This window comes from Halteromyces radiatus, assembly GCF_025201355.1.
Source record: "Halteromyces radiatus strain CBS 162.75 chromosome Unknown BX664scaffold_2, whole genome shotgun sequence".
In the NCBI taxonomy this organism is placed as follows: Eukaryota; Fungi; Mucoromycota; class Mucoromycetes; order Mucorales; family Cunninghamellaceae; genus Halteromyces; species Halteromyces radiatus.
The window spans coordinates 851883-865654 of record NW_026251688.1 but is presented as its reverse complement, the minus strand read 5'-3'; the positions used below and the strand labels follow the sequence as shown (position 1 = coordinate 865654).

General features: G+C 34.6%; 4 protein-coding genes across 4 annotated transcripts; 2 read left to right on the top strand and 2 right to left on the bottom strand.

Annotated features, from left to right (window-relative positions):
• Nucleotides 1-251: 251 nt before the first annotated feature.
• BX664DRAFT_363882 (ZIP zinc transporter-domain-containing protein) lies at nt 252-1716 on the bottom strand (the record flags this gene model as incomplete). Its single annotated transcript, XM_051548392.1, has 5 exons — nt 252-599; nt 672-1084; nt 1172-1261; nt 1327-1590; nt 1653-1716. The coding sequence occupies 5 exons, from the start codon at nt 1714-1716 to the stop codon at nt 252-254; spliced, it is 1179 nt and encodes a 392-aa protein (XP_051402699.1).
• Nucleotides 1717-2176: 460 nt separating this feature from the next.
• On the bottom strand, nt 2177-8071 carry BX664DRAFT_256682 (mediator complex subunit 13 C-terminal-domain-containing protein; the record flags this gene model as incomplete). Its single annotated transcript, XM_051540470.1, has 12 exons — nt 2177-2832; nt 2894-3697; nt 3789-4142; nt 4218-4320; nt 4500-4918; nt 5138-5409; nt 5458-5581; nt 5702-6556; nt 6767-7360; nt 7470-7693; nt 7765-7897; nt 7966-8071. The coding sequence occupies 12 exons, from the start codon at nt 8069-8071 to the stop codon at nt 2177-2179; spliced, it is 4644 nt and encodes a 1547-aa protein (XP_051402698.1).
• A 1054-nt stretch (nt 8072-9125) lies between these two features.
• BX664DRAFT_324059 (organic solute transporter Ostalpha-domain-containing protein) lies at nt 9126-11102 on the top strand. The gene is made up of 7 exons (XM_051543762.1): nt 9126-9262; nt 9329-9373; nt 9462-9563; nt 9661-9912; nt 9989-10054; nt 10141-10357; nt 10435-11102. Exons 1-7 carry the CDS (start codon nt 9192-9194, stop codon nt 10993-10995), a joined length of 1314 nt encoding a protein of 437 aa, XP_051402697.1. The 5' UTR covers nt 9126-9191; the 3' UTR covers nt 10996-11102.
• Nucleotides 11103-11155: 53 nt separating this feature from the next.
• Nucleotides 11156-12870, top strand: BX664DRAFT_291346 (Alpha/Beta hydrolase protein). Its single transcript, XM_051541940.1, has 6 exons — nt 11156-11444; nt 11514-11670; nt 11723-11926; nt 11982-12426; nt 12527-12612; nt 12716-12870. Exons 1-6 carry the CDS (start codon nt 11236-11238, stop codon nt 12737-12739), a joined length of 1125 nt encoding a protein of 374 aa, XP_051402696.1. The 5' UTR covers nt 11156-11235; the 3' UTR covers nt 12740-12870.
• Nucleotides 12871-13772: the final 902 nt, after the last annotated feature.

The window sequence follows — 13772 nt, the reverse complement described above, 5'->3', positions numbered from 1 at the left end:
TCCATCCTTTATTCCTTTTTGTATTATTTGTACCACAATAAAAAGTATATATATGTTATATTACTATTGATTCATTGAAGTTTTTTTTCTTTCTTGATAATGCTTTAGTAGATAGATGATGGAATGATGAATATCCATTAGAATTTAGAGAAATGGCTAATGATTTGAAGATCAATTACTTTTATTTTTTCTTTAACTTTTTATTATTGGATAGAGATAAATTGTATAGAATATATAAGAAGGAAGATAGATTAGGCCCAGATACCAAGCACGCTCATGACAGCAGCACCAAGATACATGGATAATAAACAAACGGATTTTCGAGCAAAACTGGAGCGACGGAAGGAAACACTATTACTGATTTCAACACTCATCAAAGAGACATAGGCATTGTATAATAAGATCCCAGCAGAGAAGGCATCCAGAATGGCTTGGGCCAAGACCATACTTGACACATGCAGGGCCGATCGGATACCAATACCAATGGCCACTCCCAAAGGTGTCATGCAAATAAAAGTCAAACTCATCACCAATGGTTTTATCCATGTTACATATTGTAAATCATTGATTCTTGTACCAAGAGCTACTCCTTCAAAAAACTAAAAAGGAAAGATGAGTTTTTTTTTTTTTTTTTTTTTTTTTTTTTTTTTTTTTTTTTTTTTTTTTAATACCTGATGAAAGATCAATGCAATAAACAAAGCTAAAAAAGGACCTTCAGATGTTGTACCTAAAGTAATACCAATGATGATAGAATGGATAGCAATGCCTAATTCCAATAAAAGAGTATGAATTGTTCGGACTGATAAATCTTGTTCCAAAGCAACAGAATGCATATGACCATCTCCTTTGATCGTTTGTGTTGTTTTTTCTTCGTCCAAAGAACCATGATGATGTTGATTAGCATCAAGATGAGCCATGGCGGCCAATTCAATCCATTGTAACACAAAGGCGGCCACCATACAAAATACACCACCAAAGCCATGGTACGCTTGCCAGTTCGATCCAAGACAAGGGGAATGGAATCTTTCCATGGCTTCAGGAAGCATATGTACAAAACTAGTAGCCAAGATCACACCAGTACCAACTAGTTAATAAAAAAAAAAAAAAAGGAAAGATGAGATAATGATGATTAATATATGTATAAAAAAAAAAGAGGGGATGATCTACTTACAGAATTTGGCTATGGTTAAGATCCAATGTCGTACACCATTATTGCTAGACGAGGGACGAATACGGTATAATAAGATGGGTGCAAAGATACCTAAAAATAAAAAAAAGGCAAGGGTTTACTTTTCCAATTTATATGTACATATATAGAATGCTTACCAACGGCACTTGTTCCTAAAATGATGAAAAGTGAGCCGACTCTAAAGTTCAAATCGTACGGTTGATTTTCTTCCACAGCACATGTTTCTTCATCGTAACCTGCAGCATGAGAATGGCCATGGCTCGCTTCTGCATCAGAATGTGTATGAGTAGCTAAATGATCACCATGAGTATGATCATCATGAGTATGATCATCGTGAGTATGATCATCGTGGGTATGATCATCGTGGGTATGATCATCATGGGTATGATCATCATGAACCTCTATAAATAAAACCAATGATGAGTTTTCTTTTTTTTTTTTTTTTTTTTTTTTTTTTTTTTACCTTGAGTCAAAGCCAGTGTCACAAGACATGAAAGGAAAAGGAAAAATAGAATAGAACGACGCATGTGTGGATGATCTAAAGAGAGGATGATAGGAAAAAAAAAAAAAGAGGAGAAAGAATGGATCTTATATACCTCTTTTCCATTGTACTCGTCTTGTTCCATTTCAAAAAAGAAAAATTTACAATCACGGTCACTTCAAGAAGAATCCATACGGATGATCATCCTTCTTCATACTAAGAGAAAAATTTCTTTCTCAAGATTCTTTTTTCAGTTTTTTTTCTATAGAAAGAACAGAAAAACATCATCGGATCAGCCAATCATCTAATGGCTTTAGCGAGAACTCCGGCTGAAAGGAAAAGCTATGTAACAAAAGATGGGAATGAGGAAGTTAATTTCTTTATTTACAGAAAATATATGAAATAAATGATCGGTGGTGGAGGAGTATGGACGAATAGGATGATAATAATATTATTAAAAAAAAAAGGGAAGGAATGTGGATCTATACAACTTAAAAAAAAAAAAACTAGTAATCTACGACCAAAAGTAAACGCCATAATCGATCAGCCAAAACAACATGTAAAGGTAAACAATTGTAAGAAGAGGGAATGATATTAACATAAGATAAGGCATAATACTGTTTGATGATATCCCGTAAAGTGGTGTATGATGAATGTTGTGTTTGATTGTATATCAGATGTAATTCTACCACACAAGGCGCCCGTCCAAATTGTTCTTCACTTGCTGCTGTAGGTGACCCTTGCTTGGGAAGTTGTACCAAGTAACCACTTGCCAAAGGTAATATCCAACTTTCAGGATCAGAGATGGCATCCATCAATGTCACTCCTTCCGATACCCGTTGTCGTTTTCGTGAATAGGCCACTCGATGATTAAGAAGTAAGATCTTGGTCATAGTCGTGTTTGTCGTCGTATCCACCATATCCATAGAACTAATGTTGTTTTTGTTACCAGGTGAAGAAGATGATGCTTGTTGTGGTGTAGGAGGTGGGGTAGAGACATGATTAGGTCCAACATTCGGTGTTTGGGGTGTTTGTGGTGTATCCGGAGCAAAATAAGGTATAGGTTCTTCTTGTCCAACCAATGCATCTACATGTAGTGATGATTCCATATCCATACTGATCACAGCTGTTTTTTCATTTTCAGGAAGAACATGAATCCATGCTATTTTCAAAAATATATTTAGTTTCTTGATACCTTTTATTTTTTTTTCTCTCTTCTTTACCTTGTAATTCATTTTCAAACATCAATCCCATCTTGACAATAACAAAAGTCCACATAAAATCAGTTTGACCAGCAATTTCCAATGTACGTTTCCAAGCTTCTTCAAACACTGTCACAAATGGAGCTGATTGTCGAGCAGATGCGCGTAATACTGCAAATTCAACAAGTTCACCACGATGATCTGTCCAAACTACCACCATCCATCGACGATCCAAACTATAGCCATATGCTAGATGAAGTGTCGCATCTTGATCCAGAAGAACAGGTGCATTGAGTGAAGGCGTTAAAGAGTAAGTGATATTTTCTGGAATTTGTTTCGTCAATACAAACGGTGGCGCATATATTTCAGCAGTATTGGGTGTTGTTATTTCTTCTTCTACATTGATCTTGACATGATTGTTGACAATCGTAGGACATTTGCTGTAAACCGAGAATGCTATTTCCTTAAGACCATTCTTGGTATAACTTCCAAAATCAGTACAACGCACAATATGTTCTATAGGTACTAGTTGCATCACCAATCTTGCTCGAGTCTTTTCCGAAGGAAGTCTTGAAGTGGCTGTAGTTCCAGAGATGATAGAGGTATTTGTGTGTTGTAATCGTGCTTGTTCAAAGGCGTTCATCAATCGATCATAACATTTACTGAGATCAAGGTGGGATGATAAATGAGGATAAGGATTGACCATATAAATCACAATATATACATTTTCAGCCATCACACCACCAAGCGATGTACCAAGTTGTTCACATGTCGCCATATAACTTTTCAATTGTCGTTCCCGTTTTGATTGTCCTTGTTCTTCAGCTAAGAGAACGGATCATGTTAACAATCTCTTTTTTTTTTTTTTTTTTTTTTTTTTTTTTTTTTTTTTTATCTTAGTGTTTTTGTAACTTACGCAAAAGTGTCACAGGCACCGTACCACGACGATAAGGACCAATATGACCAGGATGATGGGCACCAAGACAACATGCTTCATAAACCGTGGATAACCCTTTAAAGAATACTTGCACAGCAGATTCCAGTTCGTCATTGTTAGGGCACACAGCAAAATAACTGATATTCTTTTTGGCAGAGTAAGGTTCCAGACGCAACTTTTCCCAAAAATCTATCATTTTTGGTGATCCCTCAATAAATTCATCATGTCTACTAACCACAATATCAGGAGAGTGTAATGTGTCAAAGTTAGGTTCTGCCGGTCGCCGTTTCTTAACTTGATATTTGCCATATTTGGAATGAATTTGATTGGATTCTATATAGATAGATAAAAAAAAAAAACAGTTTATATTTTTTTTCTTTCTAATTATATTGGTTATTCATCATTTACCTGACAATTCATAGTATTGTTGCACATTCAAAGGTCCATTAACACTGACAGAGCTCGTAAAATCAGTCACACTCAGAGGAAGAGGTTCATCAGTTACAGTTATCTTTGGATCAAAGATATCACCAAGAATAGATTTGAAATCCTGAGTAACACGATCAAAATCACAAGGTAAACAAGGGACATGAGTAGCACCTAAACATATATATATACAAGATAAATATGATTTCCTTTTTTTTTTTTTTTTTTCTTTTTCTTTTTTTTACCTCCACGTGCATGTTGTACCAAATCACGTCGACGAGCAATCATTATACGAGTCGATTCACCCAAAGCAACTTCCCCACCATTCGTCGATATTTCAGCCAAACCACCAGTAAAGGGATATCCACCAAGAACTGCTTGTTGACAAAGGTAATGTAATGGTCGATCATCTTCTTCATGGTAACGATCAGGACGAACCAATCCGGGCGTCACAGTAGTCGCAAATGGTGTATCATAATCCAAATGCAATCGATCCAAAAGATATCTTCGTTTTCCGCCATGGACCACCTTGACATCACCCACCAATCGATGTAAATAAATCGTTCGTGCTTTACCTAGTTTTTCCAGCCACAACCCATCGTCATCATCATCAACGTCATCATCAGCATAATCCATTTCCATTGCCCTACTACCGTTATCACTTGTCGAAATCCCGTCATCCACTGGTGCCGTGTTTATACTGATCAAACTTTGCCGACTGTCATTGTCCTCGGTATCCTTCTTACTATCTTGTCCAGGAGTTGTTGTTGATGTGGAAGATGATAACGTTCTTTTCATGGATGTTGCCATGGGTTTGATATTACCATTCTGGATGCCATTGTCGCGAAGACGTTGTATTAAGCTATTGTCACTATCGCTTGATGATTCACTGTCATCGACACTGTTGCCGCTATCGCTAGAATCAGAGCTACTACTGATACTATTGCTGTCACTGATAGTATCGATGTTGTTGCTGAGAGTTGTGTTCATCATGTCATGGTCACCATCCTTATCCAATAAATGAGTTGGTGTTGATGATTTTTCCATTGTTTGATTCTTTCCTGTCACTGTTGATCGAGTAATATCCTGTTCATCATCCACCTTTTTCTTGTTCCGTTTTTTCTTGATAATAGGTACATAATCAGGGCGATAAGTGCGATCCTTTTGTTTTCGTCTATGCCCTTTGGTTGATCCTGTTGGTTTTTTGCTGTTTCCAAAAGACAAGGTAGTCGTCATATCGTCATCCTCTGGTACATATGTGAATTTTCCGCCTTCCATATATTTGGCATCATTGACAATTGTGGATAATGAAAGTGGTGCAAAAGAAGGAGGTACCAGTCGTTGTTCTCTTCCACCACCATGAATAGGAGCAGTAGAAGCAGTGGTAGTAGTAGTAGTAGGCCATTTGTTAGAAGTTGTTGAATCCTGATTGGAAGCATCTGCAGGGAATTCGGAGGAGATAGTACTGCTTATCTTGCCTTCATCTTGCGGTTCCTGTTTCACTATAGTATTTGTTCCATCCATTGGCATTGGTGAAGAATCCACCACCATATCTACAGACTGATTTATTTCTTGTTTTGGAGTATCAAGTATCATACCGTCATAATTAGCACTAGTCATCAATTCATCCAAACCAGTAGTTGTGTCTGTTGTAGATACCGGATCCGTTTGTGGAAAATCGAGGGAATCCAATACTGCATTTGTTTGTAAGGAATCTTCAGGGTTGACTTGGAAAAAATCAAGAGATTGAATATCGGCCATAGCTGTTTCTGTTGGCATATTGGTTGTTGTTGTAGTGGTTGGTTTTGCTGGTTCCGATTCAAAAAAGTTAAAATCCTCTTCTGTAACATCAAGATCTAATTCCAAATTATCAAGACCACCATCACCACCCCAAGGAGTTGACATATCATAAACCATTGTGTCCAAGACATCTATAGAATTCATATCCATTGTGCTACCACCATTCATTCCATCATTTATCGCTAAATTTTGACCTGATTTTATATGTTGTTGTGGTTGTTGATGCTGTTGTTGTAATTGTTGTTGTTGTAACTGTTGTTGTTGTTGTTGCTGTAATTGTAATTGTTGCTGTTGGTCATACATAGGTTGTTGTCCGGGTACTGGTTGTTGTGGCGATGCGGTATAAGACATTTGAAGAGGTGAGGTATAATTGGCATTTGACATCATGTGAGTAGGTGTAGAGTGAGTATATGAAGATTGTTGTTGAGAATGTGCTTGCATCATATTATTTGTAGGAGGCATGATGAGTGTATCTTGCTGATGATGTTGTTGTGGTGTCATCATCATCGAAGCAGTAGTATCTTGGGTCGTTGTTGTACCAGCCAATAATCCCATATCCATCGTTCCATTGAGTTGCATAGGTAAATCATCAGTTGATCCACTGATGAAATGTTGTTGTACGAAATCTGTCAAAGTCTGATTGCCACGCCAACCACTAACGAGAAATTGACTAGCACCTGTAGGTGTATCGCCATGAGTGCTTCCAAATACCTTTTCATTGTCATCGTCACCATCATCTCTCGGTAAGGGACTTGAGGGAGTAGCAACTGATTTGGATGCCATCAAAGGACTTGAAAGTACAGGTTCACTTAATGCCTTGATCAATACACCACCTTGAATCATTAGAGGAGAATTTGCATCCGTCGAATTTGGTGTATTCAAAGTACTTGTTGATAAGGAATCTAAGGCTGCTAATGTTGTATGTAATCGAGGATTTGTATATGTCCAATAGTCCACCCTATATCTAGATTTATCCGCCTGATTCGCCAATACTTGTTCCAACCACATTTCTCGATTCCATTTTTGAGCAATATCCTCTGTCAAACCATGATTATATCCCATTGTTCCATTCATTCCAGCTAGTGCACTTGGAGATTGTCTTGTTGGAGTAATCATAAAGACAAGTCGACTAGGATAATATACCTTTTCACCATAAGACATACAGATAAGAACCAAAGATGGCATATTATTAGATATCAGTTGAGATATAGGTAATTGTAATAATGCTGCCCATTGTTTCAATAGCCGATCTTCATATGAATGTGTTATTGTATGTCGTCGAGATGGATCAAGAAGAGCTTGTTCTCCGGTTGGACTTAGCAGAACTATTAGATAGAATATATATATATATGTATAAATAAATTCCTGATTTTTTTTTCTCTCTCTCTCTTTATCACCTTTTTTTCCTTTTTTTTATTTTTTTTTTTTAATTACCTTTTGCTTTGGAATTTAAATCAGAAGATGTCAAAGGTCGTAATCGAATTCTACGCGTATTAGGTTGAAAAACGAGATTGGTCGATGCTAAATAAATATTGTATGTACAGCACAGTAAAGACGATGGATTTGTATCACAATCTTCTCCAACAGCAGGTTCTAGGTATGAAGGTGGGAATACAAAGAATTCTCCCAATGGTAAAGCATCTTTTTTCAACATGTATCTATATAATAAATAAAAAATAATTTTAGATCAAAAAAAAATATTATTATTATTATTATTTATTTTACTTACGGTAGAATCAAGTTCCGAATAGCTTTGATAAATAGCTTATATTCCATCACAACAGTAACCAAGGTACAAGCATTAGACCGATGAGTATTTTTGGAAGACACGTTTTCCCAAGTAAATGACCCAACGCGAAGTTCTAATTAAAAAACGAATATAGAAAAGATGAGCAATCAACAAGTCTTTATATTTATTTTTTTTTTTTACCATCTAGTTCCCGTAATAATAAGTTTGCATCGATGAGACCTGTATGTCGATCGTCAAACCAAAAGACCCATAACTCTAAAGTAATAGTTTCTGATTGTGTATCCATCTTTGAAGGAGTTGTAGGCTTTGTTGATGGTTGCATTTGCCACATGCAAGGTATACTTTGACTAATGAGTTGTGTATAAGCTGTGATCAATGTCGTTTGTTTGTTGTTGGGTGACGTTGCTGAGTCTTGCCATGTAAAAAAATTCGAGAGTGAAGACTGTGAGCAGCATTGTTGATAAGCTCTATATCGGATTTGTGATACACCACTCTATTCAAAGTAAAAACAAGAATGATGAGTTTAGTATACCGTGTTTCGTATTGTTTATCTTTTTTTCTTCTGTTTTTTTTAAAGCAGTCAAATCAAAATGTCCTTTTCTTTTTTTTTTCTTCTTTAAATCATATTTTGCTGCAATGATTGATAAACTTACCACAGTCAATATATTGGTTAAGCTAGAGTCTGATAGCATCGAACAACATCCATTCACCGTAAAAATGAAAAGAGACAGAGAAAAAAAGAAAAAAAAAAGAAAAAAAAAAAAGGAAAAGCGAGTAGTGTGTAAGAGCAGTGGAAGGAACCAAAAGGAAAAAAAAAAAAAAAAGACCACTTTATACTCCGCGAGTCATGGACGACTCTTGTACACAAAGTGCTTACAATTAACATCTGAACACGATATGATTCTTTCTTATGAAATATCACTTTCTATATCATTATTTCCTAATCATGTTACAAATTTTCTCTTTTTTTTTTGATATTTTTTAAAAAAAGAACAGTATTATCGATTGATTTCTATTTTCAAAGTGGCTAATATTATTTATGTAAAAAAGGATATTGAATATGCTACAAAACCTAGCCACAAAAGAATATAATGATAATTCCCTTTTATTCATCATTTCTTGGCATATTGTTACATCAAATGATTACTTTTTTAGAAATACAGTCAATTGCCTCTTTTTTTTTAAAAAAAAAAAGTGATCTGTCCTTGGTAGGCTCAGCTCATTTCAATTTCCCAAAAAATCCGAACTGTAGCTTGGTATTGTTTTTTCAGTCGCCGGTTCCTTTAAAAATAGGTTCCCCTTTTTTTTGGTCTCTCTTCTTCCTTTTACTTCTTTTTTTCGTTTGTTTTTTTTTTCTTATTTCTTATCAACCATATTTTTGTATTCTAATATACAAACTTTTATATATGGAAAGTGGGAATAGTACTGCAGAAGATTCCTGTCCTTCTGTTGGAGGACTTCGACATGCTGGACTTTTGTAAGTTCATTAAAATATTTTTCTGTTTTTTATTTCTACTTTTTAAACTTATACATATATATATAGTGGACAACCAAGTTTTAATTTTCTGGACGTCTGGCAACATCCAACGTAAAGTATCATGAATTGAATTCATTTCGAAACAAATACTAAAAAGAGATAATAATTCTTTTTTTTTTTATTTTTTATTTTTTATTAGATATAACTGGCATATTGTAGGCTGGCTTGCATGCCTTTTATTTCTCGTGATTACTTGGTCGGTAGCTTTAACACTGGTTATTCGTCACCTAAGGAACTACTAGTAAGTTTTTAGATTATACATATATGTTTATGAGAACGGCACAGTGTGGGACTAGTTTTACTCTTGTTTGTGTAACTAATTTCATACAATTAAATAGTGATCCTCAAATCCAACGACACAAGTTACGTATTATACTTTACCCTCCAGTCTATGCTACTTTAGCTTGGGCTTCATATTTACGATTTGATTATGCTACTACTATATTATTTTTCGCCACCTTATTTGAAGCATTTGCCGTTTACAATTTATATACATGTCTTCAAGCTTATTTGGCTCCTTATCGTGAAGAAGCTCAAGGTCGTAAAGAAGCTTTATCAACCAAAGTGCTTTTCCTTTTTAAAGTCAATTTGTAAAAATATTAAAATATATAACTAATGAATGATAATTTTTAACCTCTTTTTTTTTTTTCTTTTCTTAACCATTAGAAAATCCAAATGGGGAATGCATTTTCGAATTATCATTGATATTCTTGTCTATCAGTTCCCGATATGGTAAGTAAGAAAATACATTTAATAAATATATAATATTTACTAATTAAGCTTATTTTATTTCTTCTACTTCTTCCTTTTTTTCTTAGGGCAATTATTGATGCATTGGTTTCTCTTATTACGCAATCCAGAGGACTTTATTGTGAATCAAGTTTTAGTTTCCGTGGTGCTCATGTTTACCTTGTGATTATCAATTTTACTTCATTATCTATTATCTTGACGGCTCTCTTCACTTACTTGGCTGTATTTTCTGATCAATGGAAAGCAGGTGATATACACGCACATGGAATGTTTTGGTGTGTCAAGGTAAATTATAAGAAAAAAAAAATAAAAAAGAGAATCGAACACCTTTAAACTTATATTATTATTATTATTATTAACAGGGACCAATTATGGCAATCTTTTATCTTGGAGAACTTTTACTTTCTGGTTTAGTTTATGCAGATGTGATCAAAGGCACGGATGGTACTCATTCTTCAGATCATTTACCTTGGACAGCAGATGAAGTGAAAAGTGGGATTTATGTCATTGTGATTTGTGTGACTATGTGTATTGCTATGTTATTGATGTTACGATATTTCAATGTTGATCGACGTATGGCAAGAGCTTCACCTGATGACAATGTAGGTCATTATCAACAACTAGGTGGACAACTTACTCCCAACAAATTATCTCCTTGGATGGCTTTTGTTGATGCTTATCTTATTTACATTCCTGAATTCTTACGTAACGTACTTTGTTGTGGTGTAGACTCTTTTAGATTGGCACGCAAAAGGATTGAATTACGAGCAAGAAAGAAACGCGCTGGTGGACTTGCTGATGCAGGTGAACATATGCTCGCAACTAAAGAATCATATCAAGATTCTCCTGGATACCCTATGTCTCCCAATTATCCTACAAATCCTCCACCTTCAACTTATTATCCCTCTTATCCTCAACATTAGTATCATTTTATTTTTTTTATTTTATTCTACATAGATTTACTTTACATAGTTATATTTTGAAATAAAACATTTCCCAACCAATAGTTTTCCTTTGCGGATTTAGAAAACTAAAGAATGTGTTTTATGCCAACCATTCCGTTCCTTTATTTTTTTTTTCTGGGTCCCTTTATATTCTTCTTACTTTATTGTTATTATTTTTTTTTTTTTCAATATGTTTTTCCTTTCCTTCTATACTATATCATGAATTGCAACTTTAAGTTGTTTTGTCACGATCAGTCTGTAGAGATCACTAGCGACAAAAAAGGTGTACCATTTGCCTATTATTTATTATCAAACTGTCCTTCTTTAGACGATACGTATTCACCAACTCCTTACCTTTTTAATGGTCACCTCCAAACTGGCTATGCTGCTATCTTTAAAAGAAAAAGTCCTCATGTCATTTATGAAAGGTAAAGAAAGTCATTACATTATAAGATTTACTCTCTATCTATCTATTTTTTTTTTTTTTTTTTTGATAGAGAACTTTTGACTTTGGACGATGGTGGACAATTGTCTCTTGACTGGACGGTAAGTCAAGATCGATCTTTTGAAAATACAACTACTCCAATATTAGTGGTTTTACATGGTCTCACAGGTGGAAGTCATGAATCGTATATTCATGGCGTTCTGGAAAAGGTAAGTTCTTTGTGTTACTATTAATTGATAAACTCAATCTTTGATTCCTTAGGTTCTCCAAGGACCTCAACCTTATCGAGCTGTGGTGATGAATGCTCGAGGTTGTGGATTAACAGAAATCACAACACCACAAACTTATAGCGCAGGATATACTCAAGATATTCGGGCAGCATTACTTCATATTCAACAAAAATTACCAGTAGGCACTCCAATGGTTGGTATTGGCTTTTCTTTGGGATCTAATATTCTAGTCAAGGTAAAAAATTTTTTTTTCCTATCTCAATCATTGATTGAACTCATTTTGTATGTAGTATTTGGGCGAAGAAAAAGAAAACACTCCTTTGCAAGCCGCGATCTCTGTTGGCAATCCATTTGATTTTTTGATATGTGCAAATATTCTAGATGGCAATTATTTTAATCGAATGATCTATTCCAACGCATTAGCCAAGAAATCGAATCGAGTCATTGGACGACATCTCACTATGTTGAAGAAACATCCTGAACTGATACTAGAGGATGTGCTTACTGCTAATACTATTAGAGATTTTGATCGTGCTTATACTAGTAAAATGTTTGGGTACACTACTGTCAACAATTACTATCGTGATTCAAGTTCGGCATCTTATATTGAACATGTTCGGATTCCTTTGGTATGCATCAATGCGTTAGATGATCCTATAGCTCTGTCAGTGTGTATCCCTTGGGAAGAAATCAAGGTAAATCCTTATGTACTGATGATGACCACTGATTATGGAGGTAAAATGATGCAACACATAGATCATTTTTATTGGTAGACCATTTTTACTATTTTGACTGGTATAACTCTTTTCCCTTCTTCATTATCTTCTTTTATTAGGTCATTTAGGTTGGTTTCAACACTTTCTTTCTCCTTCTCGATGGATAGATCAACCTCTTGCAGAAATCATCAGTGCTCTCTTCAAGGTAAAAATAATAATAAATAAATAAATAAATTATATAAAAGTGAAATGGTCAAGTGGCTTACTAACATTTGCTTTCATCCTTATTATTATTTGTTTTGTTGTAGATCAAGGAAGTTCAAGTAGTTTAGATGATATAGTCCCATACCTCTATCAAGTGCATTAGATATGCAGTATAGCTAATTCAATGAATCCTCATAAGGAAGCTGACGACAACTTGTAGACTAGTATTTTTTTTTTTTTTTTTTGCCCAGCTCTTTCGTATCCAATAAATATATATATATATATATATTTGACTCATCATAGTTTTAATTCCTATCATTTACAGTATTATACAACAAACTAGGCATAATTGTTCGCGTGATAATAGTTCATGATGATGATTTGTAGATAGATATGATAATAGTTGTAGGATGATGGCAATGACACTATTTTTTCTGAATTCTATTATTATCGGCCACCGGTTTCTCATTGTCATAATTTCTCATCGATCATCAATCATGTATTCAATAAACACTTTAACAATCATCATTAGCATCATTATACAATAATATAAAAAAATCCCATCGTTAGGAACCGTTATGAAGACCGTTGCCTTTGTTCCATACAAACTATTTTTGATTTCAATAATATCCCTGTTTATTGTTGAATAATGAAAACAATACAAGTAATAACTAACTACACTAGCCTATCTAATAGTACAAATCGTCCTACTTTAGTACGCCATAACACTAATCTTGATCCAGGTGTCGTGCCGCATATAAGCAGTTATTGGTCCGTTACTATTGATACTTCCAGTGTTGTCACTAAAGTGCCGTTTATTGGTTGTTGTCACTGCTATTGTTGAAGGAGTCGATTCCAAATTTATCCATTGTCACCTATAGTCAATCTATATTGTTGTTCCTCTTTTTTTTTTTTTTTCAAGCATCTTTAAAACGAAAAAGAGAAAGAAAAGGGAATGAGTTATAGGTATTGATATCATTTCACTACCCATTCTTTCCAGTTTACCTTGATTCAATTGTCTTGCTATCTTGTTCTTTGTATGTAGCTTTCTCATATATTATCGACTGAATACCTATAAAACCATGGAAAAAATGAACTAAAAATAGTACACAAAAAAAAAAAAATAGCGGAAAGAAAAGAGTGGGAAAATAGTTTGCGCGA